We start from the raw sequence: 24930 nt of genomic DNA, 5'->3' as shown, positions 1-24930 counted from the left end.
CATTGATGCTTTCAACACATCTCTACATGCTGCGTAGAAACACTGATGACCTCTTTGGACAAAAGGGCTGATCCAAAGGGTCCATGGCAACAGGACAATCCAACAGTAAAAGCTTTCTAATTGCCTGACTGTCACGAAGAAAAAAAAAAAAAACTTCTTGTAATATAGGAGCCAGCCTCACATATGCTCATGCGTGGACTCAATCAGGTAAAATAAACCTGGTACAGTGGTGTAGATGTGTGGTACTAGTGTCACCCCTTGAAAAGCTGAGAGGAGCCGGTGAACTGTGGCAGCAGCATATCTTCCCGCCCCTGGTGCCTTGGAGTTCCACTGCTAAGCACCAAGGGTCAAGTTAACAGTTAGGTGACACACTAATGACCTCAATAAAAAGGCATTTGATTCACACCGTCTCCTCTATGAACTGGTTCACTTTTCACACATGGCCTTTGTAGCGGCCAATGCTACCTCATTCATATCCTCTTGGTAAATTACCCCCATTTCCAGCCATGTATCCCCGCCAAAAGGACTTAACCTGGATGGAACCCCACTGAACTGCTTTGATCTCATTTGTCCTGCTTTCCAACCTCAGCTCTTTGACTTTTCTACAGGTGACACTGAGGGGCAAAGTGCTCCACCTGCTGGTCAATTTGGGTTAAAACAAGCAGACAGGAGGGGTCATTGTGATACAGATGTCCAAAGTTTATCATTTTTGATGTTGTAATGATTTCAATGTAAAGACACCAACATGTGTGAGAGACCTACATCATAGAGAGATTTACAGCTGAAACACCAGAGAGTGGTTAATGGGTAGGCATGCACAACACAGTTCTGTGAATCACTAACACACCCGTAAAACACCAAACACAGTAGGTTAATATTTAACCTACTCCCTCAGGGTGGAATAAACACGTTCTAATCTAATAGTATGCACTTGGTTATTTATTTTACATCCCAGTTTTAGTCACGGAGCTAAACCACAGAGTAAGATCAAATCATAAGAGAATGAAAAGTCTTTGGACAGCTGTAAAAAATAATAATGAAAAAAGAAGAGGAGCTGGACACATAATTCAATTCGAAACATCAAAATGAATACCAAACAAAGTCCTCCCTTTCTATGATGACCCCTACAACCAATTGTCACGTAGCTGTCTTCAACACCAGGTTGGGTAGGCCCCTCTGATTGGTCCATGCACAGAACGCAGCACCAAGGCATTGGTCCAGGTGTTTGCCAAAAGGAAGGAGTCGGTCTCGAGCGCACACACGCACACACACACACACACACACACACACACACACACACTTAAGCAGCAGGGCTTCCGCATTTCATCACAAGAGATGCGACTTGGCACGATGAATCTAAAAAGACAGGAGGGAGCAGTCAGTCACAAAGAACATTCTTCTTGATTTTTTGTTTATTCCTAAACACTTGTTCAGTGTGTCCCCTTTTGCACAGATTAAACAGTGTCACACTTCTGCAGACAAAAATCACTAGTGCAGTTGACTTATTGTTAATCATTGCTAGCCTGTGTTCAATGTTTCTTGAATCTTTTCACAGTTATCTCCATAATCATTAAATACCTCTGAGTCATTGAAAACACTGCCATGCCTTAGTGCTAACAAGCTAAATTCTCTAAATATTCCTGACTGTACAAGCGCAGCTTTACAGCACAAACTACAGAAGCCTTCAAAATGACCTCACTCAGGTCAGTACAGTACCATTCCCATACTAAATGGCTATTTGTAGTATTACATGGCAGTACAGACATCGGACTCATTCCCATGTTATCCATGCCAGGGATCACGGAGTGCCTTGAAGGCCCCAGTGCGAGTCAAGTGTGGCAGCCCCAATACAGTGACCGCGGTCTCCAGGTTTACAGACAGTGGCTGCGCTTCTCTCACCATTTCTTGTTCCGAGGCTTCAGCTCCTCTGCAGCGTTCCTCAAGAATATGTAGTTCTTTTTCTGGGGGTTGTAGTACTCGTGTCCCTGACGAATTCAGATACGAGCACAATATTACAAAGAGAGAAGGCCAGCATGAGGTCCATGCCACAGTTTTCTACGATTGTAGTTGAACTACAAACACCTGCTCACCACAATTGTAAATATTTGACACCTACCTTTGACCAGTCGTAACTGGAGGCGTATGCAAAGATGTTGCCGTTGCTGTTGAAGCAGCAAGCTGTAATAGGCTGGTCGAGCTGCTCCGAGGTCTTCAACTTGGTGCGGGCGTCTTTGTCCCAAAAGCTGAAGCGCCCGTCTGAGCCCACAGTAGCCAGCGTGCCATGGACAGGATGGAAGGAGATGGCATTCACCTGATGGGGGGGGGGGAATGGAAATCATGAGGTGAGACATGAGGAAACATTTAAACTAGTTTGGTTATTGTGACTGTGTTATCTGTGAAACGATACACACGGGCTCCAGCAAAATGGGTGTCAACCACATTGCATTAAAAATCAGTGGATATGACAAATGCAGATTTGTGAGGCAATCGTGCGATTATTCAAAGGCTGCAGCAACTACATATTATTGGGTGTATTTAAAAATGCAAATTACATTCATATTGATCTCAGATATTGAACACTGTGCTAAATGAAACACCATTAAACCTGTTTAATGTGACACAAGTCTCATTAATTATATTTGTTTTAAATTTTTAGGTTCGTCCGTTACAAGGTATTTATCACTATTGTCCTTAGTTCAGAATGTCTGTTGTGCAAAAAGATCTATTATAAGAATTTGCATCAAAACTGTTGACAATAAAGTCCACAACCTGGTAGAATGTGTCTATGTTCCAACAGAATGTGTTAATACAATCTCATTTAAGAGCACAAAAGACACAATCCTTTCACAATGTAAACACTGTTTTAGAAACTGTGAACAACTTACAGCGTAGATGTCCTGTGGAGTGGTTGTGTTGGTTCCATTCGACCTGTGACACTTAAAGGTGAAGTTGTCTTTGGCTCTGAATGGGATCAGGGAACACATTCATGTCATATTTTGCTTCAGGCCTTTGACAGTGATATCGGTGTCTTAACTTATTGATTGTTTTAGACACTCACGGGTTCGGAGGGTTGATATAGTGGATGGCCACTCGGCCCTCAATGCTTCCCAGTGCAAAGCCAGTGGGCTTGTTCTGCTTGTCCTTGAATATGGCGACACAGCGGTGCTGTGGGACCAGGGCAGAAATGTGCATTGGATCAAAAGATAGATCCTTTTCATTTATACCTATCTTAAGTTTGACATTATATCTAGCATCAAGTAAAATAAAGATAATCCAGCTGTACATAAAACTACCAGAGAAAGTGGCTCGATGTATACAGAGAGATGTTAGAATTAAGAAAAGACAATGAGAAACTATTTCATGGAGGAGAATAATTCACCTGATGTTTGAGAGGAGAATCTATTCTGCGAAACTCAGAGGGCTGGTTCTCCAGCTGGTACACTATCAGGCCTCTATCCGCTGTGGCAACCACAGCCATGGGATACACCTACATATAACCAGGGAGGTGAAAAAACACCACCAAAAGTCACATATTTAATTATCTACTCACCAAGTATTACAATGTTTGTCATTATCCTCATAAACCACTTACAACATCTGCACAGTAGCATCTCTCTGGCATCTGCAGAGACATCATGGGATTGGGAGAGCGGGTGTCCCAGAACTGAAGAGAAAAACTAAATTTAGATATGCCAACTATCTGATTAGCTCTGATAAGTGATTAGCATGGTTACATTGCTGTTGTACCTTCAGTGTTTTGTCCCAACTGCCGGTCATGATGCAGCTGTAGTTCGGGGCTTTTATCCAGTGGATTGCTTTGATCGGACCGTCATGCTGGGAGGAGAAACGGTGAAGAAGTGTAAGATGATTCTGCGTCATTATTATGACTACATAGTCAATTTGTTTACTCTCATCCAACCTGTGCAATCTGCATAGCTTGATTGCTGTTAAGATCCCACATCTTGGCTGTTTTGTCACAGGACGCAGTGAAGACTTTACTCCCATCCTGGTAAAAAAAAGAAACGCGCATCATAAATGATTCCACGGCCCAGCAGATAGCATCTACTCCGGGGCTTTAGCTACTTCGTATGATGAGACTTACGTCACTCCAGCATACATCCAGCACTGGACCTGTGTGCATCTGTTGGGCTTTGGGGACAGTCTGCCCATTGTCCTGAACCTCCCAGCACCGGACCTAAGGTCAGATGATACCACATATGTAGACTGTGCTTAACCATATGATACTCACTATCTGGTGCAGAAGTAGTCCTTCATGGAAGACAAGCCTGGTGAATAATATCAATTAAACCGACACCATTATTATCATTGAATAAATAACTCACATCGTTGGCCCAGGATCCTCCGATGAGGAAGTTCCCCGGCATGGTGGGGGGGCTGAACGCCAGACAGCTGATGCTGTCATCTGGAGGTGACGTCACTTCAACATCCTATAGGAACATAAACAAATAAAAACAGTTTTCAGAGAACCATCATAAGAGCATATAACATTCTGTTGTCCTGTAATCTGCTGGTTTACCTTCATGGGGTTATGGCTGTCTGTTGTTGCGGTTCCAAAGACTCCTGCCCCTGCTGCTCCAAACCCGGAGGTTGTCCCAAATAAACTCATAGTACATTAAGGTTATTCGTACTGTACGCCTGAGAGAGAAGACAGAGGCACGGTGTAATTTACACATAATAGACTGTCATCAAAATCATCAGGTAACAAGTAGCATTAGCTCACGCACACTGTATGTAGCGTTGAATCTTAAAAAGGGCGTGTAAGCAAGCACATACTGTACATTACTTTAGCTACCGACCTTTATCATAGCACTCAGTTATCAACTTAAAAGAAAAAATATAAAGGTTAGATATAAGGAAACAAACCAAAACAGTTGCCACTTGGCAAGACGATGCTAATGTTGACGCTAACTCAGTTATTGTTGCTAGCTCCAAATGCTAACGCCTACTTGTTAACGGCTAGCTTGTTAACGTGAGAACATATGGGCAGTTTGACCGTGTATGGTGTATAAAATAGCGTCTGTAACTTTAACATTTTCTATTTCAGTCATAAGAGTAATAAAACAACGTGATATTTCAACGCTAGCTACAGTTATCTAAATCAGTTGCTGTGGCAGGGTAGCTAACGTTAATGTAACGTTAGTGGATTAAGACAAACTTCCCAGTGGAACACATTGTACTATCTGCAGATAAGTCTCTCGATCACATGAATATACTCACCCCAAATGTGTTGTAGATAGATAACTGTGCCGTAACGCTGGAAATGCCCAAATAATGTGGCGCATCAAAAAATGTGGCGCTTGTTCCTCGGTATGTCGCAGTTTGATGACGTACCGGACCTGGTAAAAAAACAAACATGCAATGCCACGAGCAAAACGCTTGGGGGCAGTGCATGAAAACAAGTCACGTTGATTGAAAGTAACCAAAGTATCTGTGTGGTATAAACTGCTGATTTTTTGGTATGTATCTCGTCAAAAGCTAGTTTATCTCAGATCAGGTGGAAAAGAAGTGAAGTCCAGGTTACGATCGTTCCTAACCGATAAGCCCGAGCCCCAGTAGTTCAATGTGAACCTCATCTGCCTGCCACAAAAATGCACTCTCATAGTAGTAAAATATGTCTATGTGTACAATACTAGTGGAATGCCAACCACAATCAGAATCACATTTTTCGCCCAACTGTGCATTGTACACAGGAATTTGACTCTAAACTTGAAAGAAAGATTAATACGAGAAATATATCAAAATGTCTGTACATACAACAAATATGATTTGTGACAGTTTTCAGGTGAGTAGAGGAGTGAAATGTACAATATTGGCAACTGAAATATATTGAACTAGAAGTAGCATCAAATGGGTACTATAAAGTACCTCAACATTTTACTTATAATATTTGCACGTTTGTACTGTCCAACACTGTAACCGAGCCTGTTTTCTTTTTATTTTCAAATTTTGCCAGTTGTAATGCGTGGGATCTGGGATGATGACGTGGATATACTGTCAATTAGAGGACCAGTATGCATTAACAGTCCTTAAGCAAAACAGAATTGCACCGTCTTAAATGTTTAGGTCTACAAGTAATGTTTACAGATGTTTGTAGTGGAAAGGGAGGAATCTTGTCGTTAAAAGAGTGTATAGGGATGAGTCATAAAGTGACTTCTGCTGGGAGAAAATAAAACATCTCAAGTAGCTGTTGTATGGTGCAAGTGGAAATTTGGTTGTGTGATTTTAGTTCATATGGCTTCGTAAAAGGTCACTTTACTCTGTGGCTGTATTACACATTAACTTCCAATTGTATGTTCTGATCCAGCCACCGCTGTCTCAGTAACTCGGTAAAGCACACATCTGTATTTAGTGCAGGATTCTTGCTTTGTCATTCATTGTCCACCCCCACCCCCTGTCTATTAAAGGAGTCACAGAGTGCTTTACACATTGTTGTGTAAGTCATTGGGGCTATTGGCATGTCCCTTCATGTGCCTGTACTGCTGATCACTCAAACCCCTCAACAATTAGGGTGGGCCCGAGTTTATTGTTTGAGTTCAAAGGTGTCTGCGTTGAAGGAGGGATTAAAGGATTTTACCTCTTTACCTTTGGACTGATCATTCAGCGTTTTTTTCACGAAGTGTTAAAGTAATTCCACGTTCACAGCGTTGAGGCACTGTGACAATACATGTAAAAATTATGGAGAATGGAATTTGAAAATAATTCGATGTAGATGAACCATGGCTTCATGGCTGCAGGCCAGACGGCAAAAAAATGTCCACTTTCATCAGAGGTCAAACAATCATGTCCAAACAAAGGACGCAATGATTGGACACTTTGTTTGAAAGGTCCACACACTATCTTATTACCAAGATTGAGAAATGCACTTCATGATAGGACACTGAGCTATTGCCCCTCATTGACTCACCCCCACAAACTCTCCCAATCTTTCCAGTATTGGTTTATCCCACTTTAAACCCCTTCTGCCCCTCCCCTGAAACAGCGCCTCGATAAAATCCATTCCCAAATTCCCATCAAGAGGAGCGCACGACCAAGACAGCGTGCAACAACAGATGATGAGGGCATGCTCTTCTGAGTTGATAAAGGATAGTGTGTTTTACTCTTACTTTAGCGCATCCAAAGTATTATCCTGACTTTCGACTATAGCCGCGCGTAAAAATGGGAAAAATTGTGACAAGCGCGCTGGTGACGATAACAATCCTCCAGTCATGGGGTTACTGCGTGTCGGCCACGCAGGTCGCCTTCTCCAACTTCTCCGTGGACAACGAGGTGCGCTCCAGCTTCATCCAGCGGCGGCTGAGGAGCCAAGAGCGCAGGGAGATGCAGCGGGAGATCCTCTCCATCCTGGGGCTGCCGCATCGTCCGCGGCCGCACGTCCACACCAAATACAACGCTGCCCCGATGTTCATGCTGGACCTCTATAACACCATCTCTACAGACGCAGAGCTGCCCGGATACTCCTACTACAAGCCCGTTTTACCGACCCACGTCTCCCCCATGGTGACCCCACAGGACAGCCGCTTCCTATATGACGCAGACACGGTGATGAGTTTTGTCAATCTCGGTAAGTTTACAATCTGACTTTAAATGGACAGTGTCTTGTTTTTAATTCGAACATAACATTCTATATTTGTGTTCATATGTTTTAAAGTCTAGGCTTTACTAAACGTTACTAGAGGGACTTTGTTCACTATGACAATGTTTCATGAACATGTTTCTTATTTTTTTTAATTATAAGCTTATAAGCCGATGGGAGTATTCTTTGAAAAATGTCCAAATCAATGACTACTTATTCTGTTGTCCAGGGGTTCAAGTTTCATCCCTGTTATCTGATTGAATCAAAGATTTAAAATGCTTTCCATTTTGTTGTGAGACATTCAGCCACCAGAGTGCATTGGTTAAGTGTGTGTTTCTGACATTGTGGCTTTTAGGTCACTTTCTTTACTTGAGATCAGGCATTATGCATTCCGAGCTGTAAATGTTATGACAACATGCCTGTATCCGATTTCACCAGAATCCCTTCAAAGCTTTGGGGGGGGGCTTTAGCATAGCTATGTTTCGCTTGACCAGGAATTGGACGGGCATTTCTAAACCTCTAGGGAGTGAGAGTCAAGTCAGATCAAGATACTAACTGCATCACATGTTATTGCTGTAGTAATCCCTGTGCAGGTGCTTGTGTTGTGTGCACTGCATTCCTGTATTCCTGCGTGTTTGTTTGGAGGGCGCAAATCACACGGGTCACAGGCTAACGCAAACATTATTGAATTTATTAAAGGCAAATCCTTCCTTTGTTCCTCTTGGAGAACCTACAGCGGCTCTGATATCACTATGGTGGGGCAGCAGACGGCATGGTGCCTGTGGCTCTTATCCGGATGTGGTTACACCCAAAACCAACCTGTGTCTCCTTTATGCCCCCCTTTGACCTCAGGAGGAGGGTTATAGGTCAACCTGAACAGATGAAGTTTTCTTTTATCTGAGATACAGCCCCAAGAAACCTTCAACCCATTCTGTCTGTTTGTACCATTGAGATTGAACTGAAGCCTTTAGACTGAAGAGCCATTTAGACTTATTTTTCTGCACATAAATGTGTCGTTAATACAAAACACTTGGAGGCTTTAAAAAAAAACCAGAACAATTTGTGTCCTCAGTCATGAACTTTTAACTGACGGTCTTTAGCTAATGAGATCTGGAAACATTGTTTCTGAAAACTCATAGCAGACTTCTGTGGTTCCACATCTGAGGCAGTTGATTATAAAGAGGAAGGAGGAAAGAACGGACACAATGAGTGTGCAGTATTTCTCTCTCCAGCCCACCACGGCCTCCTCCTGTGCTGATGATTGGCAGAGTTTTTAGCTGGGGCTCCCACAAAGTGCTGCAGTGACTCTATCTTGGTGGTCCCTGGATGATCGCTTCAAGACTGAACTGGATTATGGTATTTCCCTTCCAAAGACCACAACTTCCAGTGTGAGGGAGAGCTGCTGTAGAGCTGCCCACTGCCTCTTCTCCCACTGCACCCAGGTCATCCTGCAGGTGGACAATGCATCGAATAATACTTAAGACAATTCTCATCTACTCAGTATGAAATGAATTATGGAAGAAGGAAAGGATTAAGGAAAGTTAAAGGGAAAGGTATAACCCCTCTTTTTTATTTGTTAAACTGTATTTAAGGGCTTGTGTAGTCATATTAAAGAGTCTATGCATGCACACAGTATATCGCATCACTGCACACATGTCGATACACATACGTGGCTGCATGTGTTTACTTCTGTTAGAATGCCAAACCACAGGTCATACTTCAGAAACACCAGCAGGAAGCATTCGTCTCATTGTCATGCAACATTACACAAGGCAGCTGCTATTGCACTGCACATTTGTGGTCCCTCTTTGTACATTTATTTATAAAGAAATAGATCAAATGTAGTGCAGAAGACTGACTTAACACTGAATCTTATCAGTTGTTGCAGTTCTGCTCGCTGCTCTCGTGCTCGTCGTATCGACCGTGTTCAGTATGGGCTTTTCTTGCATTGACCTCAACACAGCTGCAGTGCATGGGAAAAGGCCTGGTGACCAGAAATGTCACTGGCTTTAATGAAAATAGAAAGGGTACAAAATGCTCTACTAACAGCTGGAGGAACGGCCGTGTCGCTGGAGAACAGAAGGTGTATTGTGTTTTTGAGAGCAGGCGAGAATAAAGGTGTTTGTCCTGTTAAGCTGATCTGTAAGAAGCCTAAGGAGATCATACCAAGAGCTTCTTTTACCCCCACCAGAAAATCGCATTAACCGTCTCATTATTTATATATTGTATGTGCAAAATAATTCCTCTCTGACGAGACTCTTCAAGCCCACGTCTGTCTTTTTTAACCGTGTTCAGAGATACTTACAGTAGATTTGGTTTGTCGTCAATCAGCATACACGCTGCTACATTCTGTAGGATAGAAATGTATGCATACGTGACATATTTGTTCAGCAAAGGGCTTTTTGGTGGTTTTAATAATCCGGAAGGAAACAGCTTAAGAAATGTTGTCAAACTTGTCAGCGCATGCAGACATTCATGGATTTGAAAGGGCGAAAAATGTTCACTTGAGTAAAAGGTTTACAACTAACTTCAAGCAGTTTAAAATGAAAGCCTGAGCTTGACTGATGCATAGAACGACTAAATAATGTCTGAAGTGTATTATTATCCACAAAGGTTATATTTTAGTATTTTTGGGAGTTTTATTTGTATGCAGACGTGGTGATACATCTTTAAACCACCCATGCTGATGGGTAAAAAAACAACATTTACTATAAATTTCGCCACAGGTCAATGATAGCTTCGTGGCTGTGTGGCCCCGCAGTGTCAGGAGTAATCTGAAGTGTTGAAATGCCTCCCAGAGGGAAGTTTGCATATCTGAGGCCTGATCTCGGCAGCTAATGGTCCCTAACATAAACACACCATGTCCTTACAAGCAATTATTGCTTTCATAAAAACACCCCTCGTTCCCTTCCAGCATTTAATTGCGGTCAAACAAATGACTAGCAGGGCTCAGAATGCACTGCTCTTAACGATCAACGTGTGTGTTTCTGTGTCGTTGGAATTGTTTTCAGAAGACTGTGAGTCAGTGTGTGTGCTCTTTTGTGAAAAAAAAAGTTTCTGTTTCTCGTGTTGAGGTGCTGTGTGTTTGGTTGTCAGTGCACTGAAACAATGGTGGACCATCAGGCTGATGTCATGATGATGTCATGGCGTACGCCAGTGGGCAGGATGTGTTTAAGGTGACTAATCGCTGCTCCGCTCTGCACACCTTCACCAGAGGCCTCCACTGCTCTTTCCGAGGACAAACACATTGGCTAACGCTGTAAAAACACGATACTGGAAACGCTTGAGGAAGCTTTCGGGGTCTTTCTGACCACCGTTCCTCTGGAAAGTCTGAGAGCTGGAGAGCTTCAGCTGGCTCAGGGCGGGTCGGAAACCCCACAGTGCCATCAGCGACTGCTGCCTTACTTTATCCTCTCCCCTCACATACACAGCGATACATGGCAAAATGATCAGGGAGGTGTGGGTGGTACAGACTCTGGGAGCTAAGTCACACGTGAATTTGTGTGTCTTTCTGTACTTTATGCGAGTGCGTTTGTAAAAGCACACTGGCAGCTGCGGTTTTCCGGGCAGTGCTTTAACGGGCCTTTTCTTGTGGTCAGCACATGTGTGCAATTTAAACAGGGAGCCAAACTGAGCCCTGTGTTATTTCCCCCCCCCCCCCCACACACATATATATATTGGCACGTATGGCAGACTTTAGTGATGTTTAGATCAATCGCTTCACAGCAGGATTTTCCCTATTTCTGACCCAGTGCTTCCGAGATGTGGGCAGAGTGACACACATCAGAGCAACGTTTGATTTTGCAACAGTTTTGACAGATATGTAACCACCGACTGGCTCACCATACTAACAGTGGTTTGCCTTTCCCTCAGATGTACAAACTTTCCCATGCAGAAGTATTATTTCACTGTGTGTGTGTGTGTGTGTCAGCTGATGCGGACGACAATAAATCACTTCTTATAATGGTATCATTATCTGGTGGATTATAAATGGAGCATTTTGATAAAGCACATCAATTCAATGTTGATTAATCACCTCTATTGCTTTCCTTCTTTCTTTCTTTCCGACAGTCGATCAGGATCAGGATCTTCCGCACCAGCAACACAGAAGACAATTTCGGTTCGACCTTTCTCGTATTCCTGAGGGCCAAGTTGTCACAGCAGCAGAGTTCAGGATTGATAAAGATTTCATCCAGGAACGTTATGAGAACGAGACATTCAGAGTCAGTGTGTACCAGGTCCTGCAGGAGCCTCCAAACAGGTACGGACGCTTTCTTTACAACATTTCACAGGAATTACTGCTGCTTACCCTCGATTTGCTTTATCCTTTGTCATATGTATTAGCGTGATCTCCTCAGTAGTGTTTCGCATTGAGGCAGTCATTAAAGTACATCTTTGACTGAAGTATAAGTCGTAAAACCGCAGTGTAGAAATACTCTGTTACAAGTAAAAGTCCTGCATTTAAAACCTTACTCAAGTAGAAGTACACTAGTATTGGCATCAAAGCATACTTAAAGTACCAAAAGGAAAGACCAGGGTAATTTATTTATTGATAATATTTTGTAGTGTTTATCTGAATCAGCAAAATAACTGGAGCTGTCAGATAAATGCAGTGAGTAAAAATTACATTATTTGCCTCTGAGATGTAGTGAAGTAGAAGTAAACAGAAATACGCAAGTAAAGTACAAGTACCCGAAATTTACTTTCCACCACTAGATGTAGGATCGCTTCACTCAAATAACTTATATAGTATTTCCTCACTTACCTCTAGTCGTCCCTGCTTGTCAGGGTATTGAGGTCTGATTTCTGCCACCACAATACAAAAAAGGTGAACGTAATTACATTTGTGGCACTCTCAGTACAGGAAAGTAACATTTAAATAGTTCTACAGCTATAGCATTACTACGAGCTAAATGTCAGCAACATTCTCACAATGTCAAGGCCAACAGACGTTTAGAATGTTTACCATGTTCACCTTCTAAGCTAGGCGTGTTAGCATGCTGACGTTCGCTATTTAGCACTCGTCTTTGCAGGTATTCGGTCATAAACCAAAATATTGGACAGATAACAAAAACTGACGTTATAATTGCTGGTGAGAAAAAGTTGTTGCAATCCATTTAAGGGAGAAATCTATAATATGTTATGGCAATCCAATCCAACCGTTGAGAGATATTTCAGTCTGAACCCAAGTGTCTATTGCTAACCCTAGAGCCACGCCGCTAGCATAGCTAAAAATGTGACTTTTCAAACAGTGTCCCTGTTACCAGATAATGCCCCGAGCCCACTGTCAACAGTTTACATAGTGACTATTTCTACAGTGATGCTAAGACATGCTGCTTGTGAATATTTTAAATGTATTTTGTCAGTACTGTGAGCACCAATGTAATGAAATGATCCTCTGTTGTATTGGAGCAAATGTCTCAAAGACAGACATCTTGAAACCCAGATATAAAGCCAAACCTGCATGTTTTTAAATTTGTATTTGGGTGAATTGACCTTCAAGCATTTTTCAAATGAAGTCATCAAAGCTTGTGTCACTGGTACACATGATTATCCTCTTATGCCAGTGACGTGGTATGAATAGTGTGGTTGAGTTCAAACAAACACCTCGTGCTACTGTGTGTTTTCCTGTTCTGGCTGGTTGTTGGGCTGCTGTATGTGCACTCAGCTGTCAGCTTCGGCCGTGTCTCTCTGCATTTCCCCACAGGTTATATCTGCTGATGTTAGTGTCAGCACCGAAGCTGTTGACACAGACATTAGTGTCAATTACAGAAACACAATTATTCTCTCCAGAGCGAGTTTACTCTCACGCAGTCAGAACGGGACAGTCCTCGGGAGACATGCATTTATAACACGCAGCTCCAACCGCAAATAATACTCTCCACCCTCAAGACATCCACTCTCTTTCTCTTACACAGGTAGTCATTCCTCCATGTTTCTGTCTGTCTGAGGCTCTGTTGTGTCGTTCAGCCTGCCACCCTTTGTACTCTCGCACTGTTTTCAAACCACTTCTGAAATTGGATAACAACACGACAAATGATCCGACTGTAGAATACCTTGACCCCACACATTTCATTCTTTCTCACAAATCAAAGCAATAGGAATCATGTGGTGGCGGCAGTAGAGTCCTTCACCGGTGACAGCGGGGCTGACGGCGGTGTTAAAGGCAACACCATTGTCATTCACAGACACACAAAGGCCAATCCACACAGACGAGCAGCCGGCAGGACTACAGGCAGACGTCTGCCTGAGGGTCTGAAAATCAGTCTGCAAACACAGCCAGTGTCTGTGAAATCTGCCCTTAAGACGGCACGTATCAGTATCGGACATTCCTTCTGGGATGTGAAGAAAGTGCTGCTTTGATAATGGCTGTTGGTTGTGGGTGGATAGATGATTCAGATGAGGCTTTATGAAGGAGACTCACCCTGGATCTTTAGTTCGCTATAGACATCGTTTTGAGGCTGAAATGACAAGACACATCTTCTTTAATCTTGCACTCAAAATATTTTTAATTTGTTGCTGATTCAATTCACGACGAAAAATGTCCAGTCACAAATATAATGGACAAGTTGTCCAAGTATACTTTCTAACAATTACGGGACCACACATGTAGTTTGGCTTTTTCTAGCCGATTAAAAACTAATTTTGATGCAACTTTCATGACAGCCAACCATTTCCCGATGCATACCATGCACTTTGAGACAGCCGTTGCTTTCAATTCATTTCAGGAATGAAAATGAATTTGCAGAAACGTAAAAAGAAGCGATGGGTAACAAATCACAGCAGACATTTAGTCAAACCAAGCAAAATTTAGAATATTTACATCTGCAGCCGAACACACTCGATTACTCCAACACTCCATTGAAAACCTGGGTTTTGGCACTCAATGCTTTCAACCTTGAAATGCCTTGAATTACTCTCCTCAGTGAAGTGCAGCTCTTGCTGCTGGAGCAGCGAGAAGTGTGGGCTGCAGAGGAGGGCTGGCTGGTATTTGACCTGACCGACACCAGTAACCTCTGGCTGGTCAACCCTAAGCAGAACCTCGGCCTGCACCTGGTCCTGGAGGACAGCCACGGTCAGTCACCGCCATACATGAACTCACATGGGGAACAGCAACAATTGCACAATTACAGTCTTTGTCTGGACTGATGATTGAATGCTTTCTAATCCTGTGGGGAAAAGGACCACCACATATTGAGTAATTGTCTGTAGGGGCTTCTTACAGGGTGCAAGTTGGTCGTTTGGTGGTCATAGTAGGATGAACAAATGACTGTTTAGTTGAGACTTAGATGTGTGCGTTGTTGTCATCTTCAGTGGTTGGTTGACTTAATAATAGTTTTGTTCTCCCGGTCTCCCATCATAGGTCGGAGGAGGAACCCCAGACTGGCGGGGCTGGTGTCGGGCAGTGGACCTCAGGACAAGCAGCCCTTCATGGTTGCCTTCTTCAAAGCCAACGAGGTGCGTTTCCGCAGCGTCCGCTCTGCCCACGGCCACAGGGGGCGCCAGTCCAACCGCTCCAAACCCCAGAGGACTGTTCAAGATGCACTAAAGGCAGTGGAGGCTGCAACAGGTGCCCGAACCCTTCAAATCTCACTGTCAACTCTAGTCATGGTTTAAGTGACTCTGACAAACTGGCCGTTAATACTTGTTGTACTTTGATACTTGTGCGTACTCATACCTGCATGTTTTCCATCTCAGATAACCTTGGCATCGCCAAAGAGGGATGTAAAAAGCATGAGCTGTATGTCAGCTTCAGAGACTTGGGATGGCAGGTATAATTACAATTTTAATCGAATTTTGTCCTAAATTGTCCTAAAATGTCCTAAAGTGACAATTAACTGGCATTTACCGGTGGTTTTACTCTGAGCAGGACTGGATCATAGCACCAGAGGGGTATGCAGCGTACTACTGCGAGGGAGAATGCGCCTTCCCTCTCAACTCCTACATGAATGCCACCAATCACGCCATTGTGCAAACTCTGGTAAGTCCCAGTCAGCCCCAATGTGATGACAGGCACTTTCACTACAACCTCCACTTCCTGTGAGGATTCATTTATGCTTCGTCTGACCACAGGTGCACTTCATCAACCCGAACACGGTGCCCAAGCCCTGCTGTGCCCCCACGCAGCTCCACAGCATCTCGGTGCTCTACTTTGACGACAGCTCCAACGTCATTCTCAAGAAGTATCGCAACATGGTGGTCAGAGCGTGTGGCTGCCACTGACCTCTCGAAACCCCCCCCCCCTCCCCGTGAGTTCTGCAATTTTAGAGGGGGACGCTGAAAAAGGCGAAAGTGAAAGAACCAGAGACAAGAGATGATTGACTGGCTGGTCACCAGAGAGCTCCCGCCACAGAACGAGCTTGAAATAATCTGCCGTTCTGTTTTTTTATGAGCAGCAGCTGAGCCTCCGATGCAGTATTAACCACTACCACAAACCAAATACAACTATTGGTACCAGAGAAAGGTTGAACAAAGGCGATTCTTTCGCTTTCTCCCGAGTTCGACGACAGAAAAAGTGCACCGGAAGGACACCAAGCAATGTGGAGTTACTTCAAGGACTCAAACAAAACATTCAGTGCTGGAAACATGAAATTAAAAGGTTACTATTATCCTTAATGTGCAACTCATATCTCTCTGCATTTGAATTCAGGCACTGACCATAAGGCATCAGAATATAAAATACTGCCTGGGTGGAAATGTGCATTGAGTAACGGATTCCACAGCTTATAAAACTTTAAATCACCATCTTCCTGCTGAATTGGAACAGCAGGGTGAACTTGTGTCTGTTGAGGAAAAAATAAAAACTTCAGCTGTTGCCGAAGTGGTTGCTGAGCAGGCCACTAGGACCAGGTCAGGTGTATAACAGCCGGCAGCTCGCGGGTGTACTGCTGATGCAGAGGAGCGCAGTGAAGAACGGCAGGCGAGACTGGACGACCTGCCTGTTGGACCTAGTTTCCTGGTGCAGACAGACATCGCCAGGTCTGTGACATCTGCAAGATGCCAGCGATTCATCTTCACGAGAAGGACATCAGGGTGTGCGCCTTCGCCCCGACTGCAGCTGCTTTCTCATGACAAAAGGGAAGCTCTAATTGTATTTGGTCAGATTCAAGTTAATAAAAGGAAACGATAAAACAAGAAGCAGGTGTGTGTTTCTACCTCATGGCCTCAATGATGTTCCCTGCAGCAGCACTCAACGCACCTCTGGCTTGTAAATTAAGGTTTTGTGAGTGTTCATGGGTTTTTGACATCTGTGTGAAAATGATGCAGAAACTTTACATATATTTATTAAACAGTGAGAAAACTGTTTCACAAGGTACAGACACCATCTGTATGTACAGCACCCTGTCTGTATGTACAGCACCCTGTCTGCCCTAATTGGGACATTGCATTTGAGCCCACATGGTTTGCATTTCAACTTTGCACAATTTAATCGTTTGCCAAAATAAGTGCTCTGTACACTCAGAAGAAAATCACATTGCAGTGCTGACATATGACATTGTACGCCAATCACAGGTTTGTGCTTTTAAAGTACTTTGAATTGCACGAGCATCTCCACCGTTAACAATCGGACAGACATTTTTAAAAAAAGGAGCAAAGCAGCTATATACTGTCACAACCAGGCAAATAAAGGCATTCACACTGACATTCACTGAGAAGCTGAGCGCTTCCAACGCAGCATATTACAACACAGCCCACGCCGTTAAAAACAGATCATACGCATCTGTCACCTTAAATAGAAAATAGAGGTAGAAGCGTAAAACGTAATAGTGATGCAAAGTGATCAAAAGTGGCGTTGATTGTCTATCTATGTGAAAGCTCACTCTCAAACAGGACATTAAGGAAATGCAATAATTCGGAATGAAAGCATCATTAATGATCATAAAGAAGTCTTACGTAATCTTCAGGCAGAAAAGATCAATTTTAGATGATATGTTGAACAGTGAAAGACCTGAGGGAGTATTCGTCTTTGCTTTTCAAGGAACGTGGGCTGATCGAGTCAGAAGTGCTTGAGATGAGACGAACACTTTGAACACGCTGTAGAAGCCGAACAATATTCTTTGAACCTACCAGAGCTTTTTCAAATTCACTGCCACTGAAACAGCTTCCCAAAATAAATAAATCACACAGCGTCACATGAGACGTTGCAGGAATTGGAATGTTTAACTCAACTTATATTGTCAGTGGTTGATCCCTGACTTATCCTGACAAATATAGGTTTACCCTCTGGGGGAATCCTGAGAGTTCATCTTATCTTTCCTCTTTAGCTTTTACTCCTTCGGTACAATTGAAAAAACGACAGTCAAGCACAGAAATATGATTCGGGAGGTAGAAAGATAGCAAATACAGGCCGAGTATAGCGGAGCTTAAAAGAGATCGACATGCTTCGGGGTCCTTGAAGCATCGGCCCTCCTCACTACATGCAGTTAGTCCCTGGACCTCTCAGCTCAGGGGCAGAATAGTGTCTCCTGCGGACCACGTCTGCCTCCGTCTTCTTCTGCCGCCCTGCTGGCCGCACTGGCCCTGGGCGGTCCCGGAGTGCCGATGCCTTTCGGGACTCGCACCCTCCCTCTGACTTAATGGTTGAGGTTTTTGGCTCCAGGGTGGCTGACGGCGGAGGCTGGGAGGCTGAGACAGGGGTGAGAGCCAGGCAGATGTCTCCCACACTGAGCTGGCGGCAATGCAGGCCACAGAGACGGGCAGTCCTCTGAGGGCTGCAGGAGGACCAGCCAGCCCCTCGCACAAAGAACGGGTACTCCACATAGACGTCCACCAGCTCCTGGAGGAGGATGTTACATACGTACAGGAAGATGAGACACAGAAATGCAGCTTACACTTGTTCACCAGGGGGTGCTACTGTTTATTTTTGATGTAGGCTACTTATCTGAAGCAGTCAATGGATCCAATAGAGACCATTGATGAATGCATGTACTGTCAGTTTGGTGATAAGCTATTTTCACAGTTCACACTGATGCCCCTGAGCTATAACTGAGTGGTTCATATAATTTCACCACATGCCAAACACAAAGTTAGGCCAAGGTCCTGCAGTGATGATTAAATGTCAACATCTATTTTGGTAATTATATTTAAAAACTAAAGACAGATGAGTCACATTTCTGTTATTATTTGTGTGATATAATAATAGAACTTGTCAATTGTTATGTCTTATGACAAATGAGAAAAAATGAAGGAATCCCGGTGAAACCGGAGGCGTGGAGGTATGCATTGTCTGTCAGTCTTTTCTTGAACACTAAGACTGGGTGTCACCAATGTCAGAAATCTACACATAGTGGGTTTGAAAGTATAAAGTTGGGCGTATTCTAGATATTGTCAGCAAAACCCTAAACTGACGTGCCAGATGTTTCTTTACGCAATACTTCCGAGAAACCTCTTCCATACGCTGTGTGGGAAAGACATGGTCTCAAACGTATCGTTTGAATTTTTTCCAAAGGCTGCTCTATTTCCTGAAACGTTACAGAAACAGACGTTCGTGGTGCAGTTGGGGACTATTTTTAGCTGCGTATTATTACAAATGGTGTGTGCTGGTATTTGATGCTACCAGGACAGTGTATGCTCATTGTCACTTAGTTTGGCTAATTTATGCATTTTACTATTTTTTGGACGATGGAGCTCTATGGCGCAGAGGACTGAGAGACATCAAGTTTTGGCTCAATAGACAACACTATTTTTATTTGAAAATCTTTCCATTGTATTTACTCAGAATATTGAATACCACCAGCCTTGCCCTTTAACATGTAATAGTATGATCCGAACGCAACATTGGGTAGATCTATTAAAATAATGCATGTTAAGTGCCTGTTGTGATTTCCTTCACCTGGGACTGCTGGTCGTGGAGCAGGATGAGGAGGCGCGAGATGGAGGAGGAGGAGGAGGATGCTGAAGGGGTGATCCTCTGCACCGTGCAGCAGCTCAGGCGCAGGTCTGGACAGGCCAACGATCCCAGCAGGAAGTCCTCCGTCTGCAGGTGCTCCACCCTCCTCAGCCGGCCGTCTCTGAGCTCGATCAGAGAGCCTGCCCCGAAGTGAGGGAGCAGCCAGGGAAAAAGGTTAGGAGAGGAAGAGGAGGAAGAAGCCTGCTCAGAAGATGGGAGAGCAGAAGACCTCGAGGTGTCCTCCTTCATGGAGGTGTATTTCTTGCTTGAGCTATCGTCAGGGGAAACTCGAATGAGGGAATGTCCAGAAGCGGGATGTTTGACAGCCTTTGCTGATTTGTGCAACACATCATATTGCAGTGTGAGGTCCTCCTGTGGAGAGTGAGGTAGGCATGTGCTCAGTGACGGAGGACTTGCTTTTTCAACCCTGGGAAAATGCTCAACCTTTCTGTCTCTTCTCCTCACATATGGTCCTTTGTTCCTTCCATTGCTCTGCCTCTCGGTGTCTAAACTCTTGCCCCTTAATGTCTTGAGCTGCTCCCAGCTGTACCCTCCCCGCACCCTTTGGAAACCCTCAGTGACAAGGGAGACGGGGCTGAATCTGGAGGGGATGTGCGGATAGCCCAGGTGGAGTGCAGGTGTACCAGACAAGTGGCTGTGGTGCTGATAGTGGTGAGGAAAGGCCCATCCAGGGTGCACGGGGTTGAATTGTCTCCACTCTGCCCAGCCACGGTGATCCCTGAATGCAGAGAGGTCGTGAGGTTTGGACCTGGTGGATGGGTGAGTCTGCATCCAGGGCTGGTACAGTGCAGGAACCCGTCTCGGTACGGGCTGGAAAGGGCCAGTGTGCTTTGTCTTAATCTCACTGTGGCTCTTGTAAGGGTAGGGCGCCTTGAATGTCGCAGCATCACACTGCTGCTGCTGCTGCTGCTGCTGCGATGGCGAGCTCGGCCTTTGGTCCCTCTTTTTGAGCGGGAGTTTGTCCCTGTCTGGGACTAGAGCCGGGTTCGGTGTGAAGCTCATTGGCTCACGCTGCCTGTCACTCACACTGGCACTGCATGTCCTCCTGCAAAGGCCCGAGGAGGTGTTGTGATCATGTGACAGAGACTCCAGTCTCTTGGCAGGCGTTGCGGATATATAGGTCCAAGGTTGTCACGATCTGAAGAGTCGAAGAAGCAAATATCAGTGCACTTAATATCAGTGCACTTAATATCCTCGCGAACAAGGTGTCAAGATGTAGAAAAACATCAGGTTCTCGATTCAGACTCTCTGTTTCTGTCACTTTATCTCTCTTTGTAAAAACCTTGATTTTTTTCCCCGTCCTCTGAATGCACCACCTGGTGAACTCATTGACTGTCAATATACCCTAGAGACACAACGACAATACCAACAAAACTATGGTTACAAAGTACTGTACGGCACAGTGTGGTTGTAAAGGAACGAGCGTATGGCGAGCAATGCAAAGTAAAAAGGTTGGCGGAGTAAAGTTCGATTTTATCACACGGTTAATATCATTTAATTAAGTTTTCATGGCGACTTTTTCCCCTGGAAACAATGGAAGTGTTTGTGTTCAGGGAGTAAATAGGTGCAGGATGTTAAACGCCGTATCTTTCTCATTGGGACTGAAGTGATCGCCCACACCTCACGCTACCGAGAGCCCAGCATCCTCCTTACATGGATGCACAATAGTGAGTCAGTTCAGTTTCTCACCTTTTCAAAAACAAGCAAAGAGCAGATAGGACTGTTACAGCCCGTCAATGCAAAGCTCATCTCAATCCCCTGCATTATGTAATCATCATAGCCGAGCACCGCCGCTGAATGGACTTCTTTCACTCTGCCCGACAGGCATGTCTCTGATATGAGCTGTTTCTTTATTACGTGTGTGTGTGTGTGTGTGGGATCAGACAACAACCTCACACTGACATTCCTGTGCGAGTGCTCAGCAGTATACACACACACCTTAGATAAGTATTTGTCAGCTAAATGCATGCAGTGAAAATGTAAATTCATTCAAAGAGCCTCCAGGTGTGGGCTGCTTACCCACAATGACCGACACACACGGGTACGATCAAGATCGAGACCCAAAACGGGCCAACACTGCACCGCTGTGCGTCGTCAATCACCTTATGAGGTGATCAGCTCACCACAGGTCGCTAATCTACGGAAATGAAAGATTTACACAGCGGCGTTCATCTGCCCGAGGACGGGATTATTTGCATACAGTGACTTAGTCAGCTTGATGTTTCTATCTATGGAGCGGTAGCGCAATACAACCAAATATAACCTCCAGAGACCGCAAAGAGTCCCATCAACACGCAGTCAGAGCGAAACCAATCCACGAGTCACGACTGGCTCTCTTGGTGGACTTAAAAGACAAGAACATGCCACATAAACCAAGATAAACTGGTGCTCAGAGAAGCTTCATGTTGGAGACTTACTTACACGTTCCTCCATCCATCCATCCCTTCGTCCATGCGTCTCCCTGTGCCACTCATCTTCACAGTGCGTGTCCATCCATGTTCACAGACTCTCCCCACACACACACACACACACACCTGTCTGGCTCGTGTCCTCCTCCCAGGCTGCAGGTGGAGAGACAAAACAGCAGAATGATCACGCAACCAGACAAGCTCAACAGACTGTCTATCAGACACGCTCTCCTCCCTTTCTCTTGTCCTGCTCTCTCTCTCTCTCTCTCTTTCTTCTCTCTCTCTCTCTCTTCCCCCTCCTACTCGCCTTTACATTTTACACTCCCACTCTACTCAGTCAGTCAGTCTTGTTAACCTTTCTCAGACAGATTTGATGTCTCTCCCTCTCTTACTTCTACTTCTCTCTCTCTCTCTCTCTCATCTGAACTTGCCCACCCCGTGTTTGCCGCTGAGTAGCCCTCTCAGCCTCTCTTCCATTTGTAATCACACTCCTCTTCCTCTCTCCATATTCCACACGCTCTCTCCTTCGCTCCACAGCTCTCTGCTGTTGGGTGTATAATTAGAACATGAGGCTGCTGTGCAACTCCTCATCCGATGGTAGGCGTACGACTGCCTGATTGCTTTGGCGCTTTGCCTGGAAGAGTGAGGGCGGGAAACCTTGCTTTAGACTAAAGAGTGGACACACGCATGAGCAAAAAAAAAAAAAAAAAGAGGGAACAGACATCCTGCTATCACATCTGCAATGTGAAAATAGCCCTCACTTGTTGTGGATTCTTTCTGATGTTCTTTCTCATCTCAGCATGAAGACGAATAATGTTTCATCCTGAATGAGCGCGACACCTAACCCTGTGAATGCTTTGAAAATGGCAAGTAATTGCATTTGAGCAAAGCGTTCAATGGTCGGCATTAAGCATGAAGGTCTTTCATGGTTGTTCAGACAACATGAGCCGCTGCTTTCTATACATTTTTCCTCACTTGCTTTCTTGCTCTCCCCCTTTCATCTCACTCTAAAACACAAGAAAGAGGCCTTGGCTTTTGCTTCATGGCTGCCTGTGCAGCCCAGTTCTCAGCTATTGATTTTGCACGGCCTCAGCAGGTGAACCCCCAGTCATGAGAAAGCCCACGCATAATCTAGTTTGAGGTGGAGAGGATTTCTCACTTTGAGTCACATCATGCTTCCTCTGCCCACTCTCTCTCTCTCTCTGTATCTCTGTCTTTTTCATCCTCGGATGCACACACACACACACACACACACACACACACACACATATTACACGCATATTTAGGCTAAACCATCGTAACCACTGACATTTACAGTTTCGAGTGTGTTTTATGGATAGAAATCGCCAGTCACTCCCACCACTTCCCAACTGCTACATTACAGCCCGTATTTGAAGTTTCACTTGTCAGCGTGGCACCGACGCAGAGTGTGAGTTCCGGTAGTGAAAGTGTCGGTGCTTATGCACGCAAGCATATAAAGGTTCGTTGTTAATTTGTTGCCTTATGTGAAGATCTATGGGCCATGGTTATTGTAAAGTATTCTGTTGATCAAAGTTGTAGAGGATGAGTCACAAGTCATGTCCCTTTGTGCCGATTCGTACACACAGATTCTTACAGCATCTTTTCCGGCCTGTAACTGAGGCTCGGCATCCTGTCAAAGGCTCTCTTGAATGCCGATGCAGTGTTTTGAGGAAAAGGGCAATGATGTAACGATGCTCTGTGAAACCTCTGCATGCAAACATTGTGTAATCAGCAATGCAACGAGGAAGAGTCATCTGTTGTCCACTAGATGGTGTCTAAGACACACAGTCTATCTGTAATCTACCTCTACTCACTGTTTGGAAATGTTGTCTTAAATCTATTTTTAAAGCAGCCAAAACTTGTGTTTAGTATGTTATTGATTTATTAGAGAGTCCGTGACAGTAAATGAGGGGAATGAGCCGGACTCTTGCTGGGGACACACACCTAAAGCCTCTAGGCCACCAGAGCTTTTACTGCCAAATGTAACAGCCATGAGAAATGTGAATTTGGGCTACAACTAACAATTCATCTGCTGGTCATTTGGACTGTTGATTGAGAACAACAAGACATATACAGATACCACCTTTAGGAGTTATTTTCACAGACCAAAGGTATATTATTTATATTAATATAAAACAGAGAAACGCTGCAGGGTCAAGCTGTAACCAGAGAATGTTTGGCATTTTTGGTTAATTGTTTTAAAATTAAAACCAATGACTCGAATGCTTACATGTGAACTAAGCAGGTGCAGATTAATTTACTCAATTTACTAATTAATTAACAATTAATATTTTAGCTCTAATGTGAAATAAATAGATCGTTCTTCAAATGTTTTCTGTAGGATCTTCATCTAAAAAGACACCAAACAATTATACTATTGTGTAGAAATGTTGCTTTTAATGCTTGGATGTACGATCTATTTTGAGATTTCTTTTCAAAAGTATAGTGCGCACATTGTATCCAAACTTAACTGTAATATTAGTCCCTCATTCAGTGTGTATTATTCTGGAAGGATCAAAATGTTCTTCGTGAAGAGGAAACAAAAGCATTTGAGTTGTTCAAGGGGCGTCAGTTCCAATTATTATTAAACCAGTTAGGAAAAGTAGAAATACAATAATGAAAGGCATATTTGTTGTCTGCTCATGTAACATTTGTTGACATCATCACTTGACCCAGAAGTTGACCAAGAAGAGTGAGCTTTTAAATCCGTAACAGAAAAGGGAGAACGGGACAAGAGACAGAAGGAGAGGGAGGGAGGGGGAGGGAGAGGGAGGGAGGGGGTGTAGGAAGACAAAAATAACAAAGGCATGTGCCTGTCTCTCCTCGGTATTTTCCACTCAGTTACATAAAATCCCCTCTTCCCCTTTTATCAATCCTTTCCTCCGACTCCCTCTCGGCTCCTCCCTCCTCCCTGTCATTGGTCAGCTGGTCGGCTCCACAAACTTGTTCTCTCCTCATCCAAGTGGCTCAGAGTCCACTGAGTCAAAGAGGGGAAG

The 24930-nt window shown here is 44.2% G+C and overlaps 2 protein-coding genes across 3 annotated transcripts; one reads left to right on the top strand and one right to left on the bottom strand.

The window, feature by feature from the left end:
- Positions 1 to 570: 570 nt before the first annotated feature.
- On the bottom strand, positions 571 to 5335 carry rae1 (ribonucleic acid export 1; the record flags this gene model as incomplete). Of its 2 annotated transcripts, XM_079297221.1 has the most annotated exons (13): positions 5239 to 5335; positions 4538 to 4656; positions 4344 to 4448; positions 4103 to 4195; positions 3920 to 4006; positions 3748 to 3834; positions 3593 to 3664; positions 3380 to 3487; positions 3059 to 3165; positions 2886 to 2961; positions 2117 to 2311; positions 1900 to 1985; positions 571 to 1356 (listed from the first exon to the last, which is right to left on the bottom strand). In XM_079297221.1, coding segments are annotated over exons 2-13 (1107 nt in total). In that variant the 5' UTR covers positions 4628 to 4656; positions 5239 to 5335. The 2 variants fall into 2 exon arrangements, with proteins under 2 accessions (XP_079153347.1, XP_079153346.1); XM_079297220.1 differs by lacking the exon at positions 571 to 1356 and having other exon boundaries at positions 1896 to 1985.
- Positions 5336 to 7176: 1841 nt separating this feature from the next.
- LOC306797838 (bone morphogenetic protein 7-like) lies at positions 7177 to 16678 on the top strand (the record flags this gene model as incomplete). Its single annotated transcript, XM_079297280.1, has 7 exons — positions 7177 to 7582; positions 11666 to 11855; positions 14521 to 14669; positions 14958 to 15164; positions 15293 to 15366; positions 15465 to 15575; positions 15668 to 16678. The coding sequence occupies 7 exons, from the start codon at positions 7177 to 7179 to the stop codon at positions 15815 to 15817; spliced, it is 1287 nt and encodes a 428-aa protein (XP_079153406.1). The 3' UTR covers positions 15818 to 16678.
- Between the last annotated feature and the right edge of the window lie 8252 nt (positions 16679 to 24930).

This window comes from Melanostigma gelatinosum (genome assembly GCF_949748355.1).
Source record: "Melanostigma gelatinosum genome assembly, chromosome: 3".
NCBI lineage: Eukaryota > Metazoa > Chordata > Actinopteri > Perciformes > Zoarcidae > Melanostigma > Melanostigma gelatinosum.
Note: the sequence above shows the minus strand (reverse complement) of the source record. Positions and strands in the feature narration are given on the sequence as shown.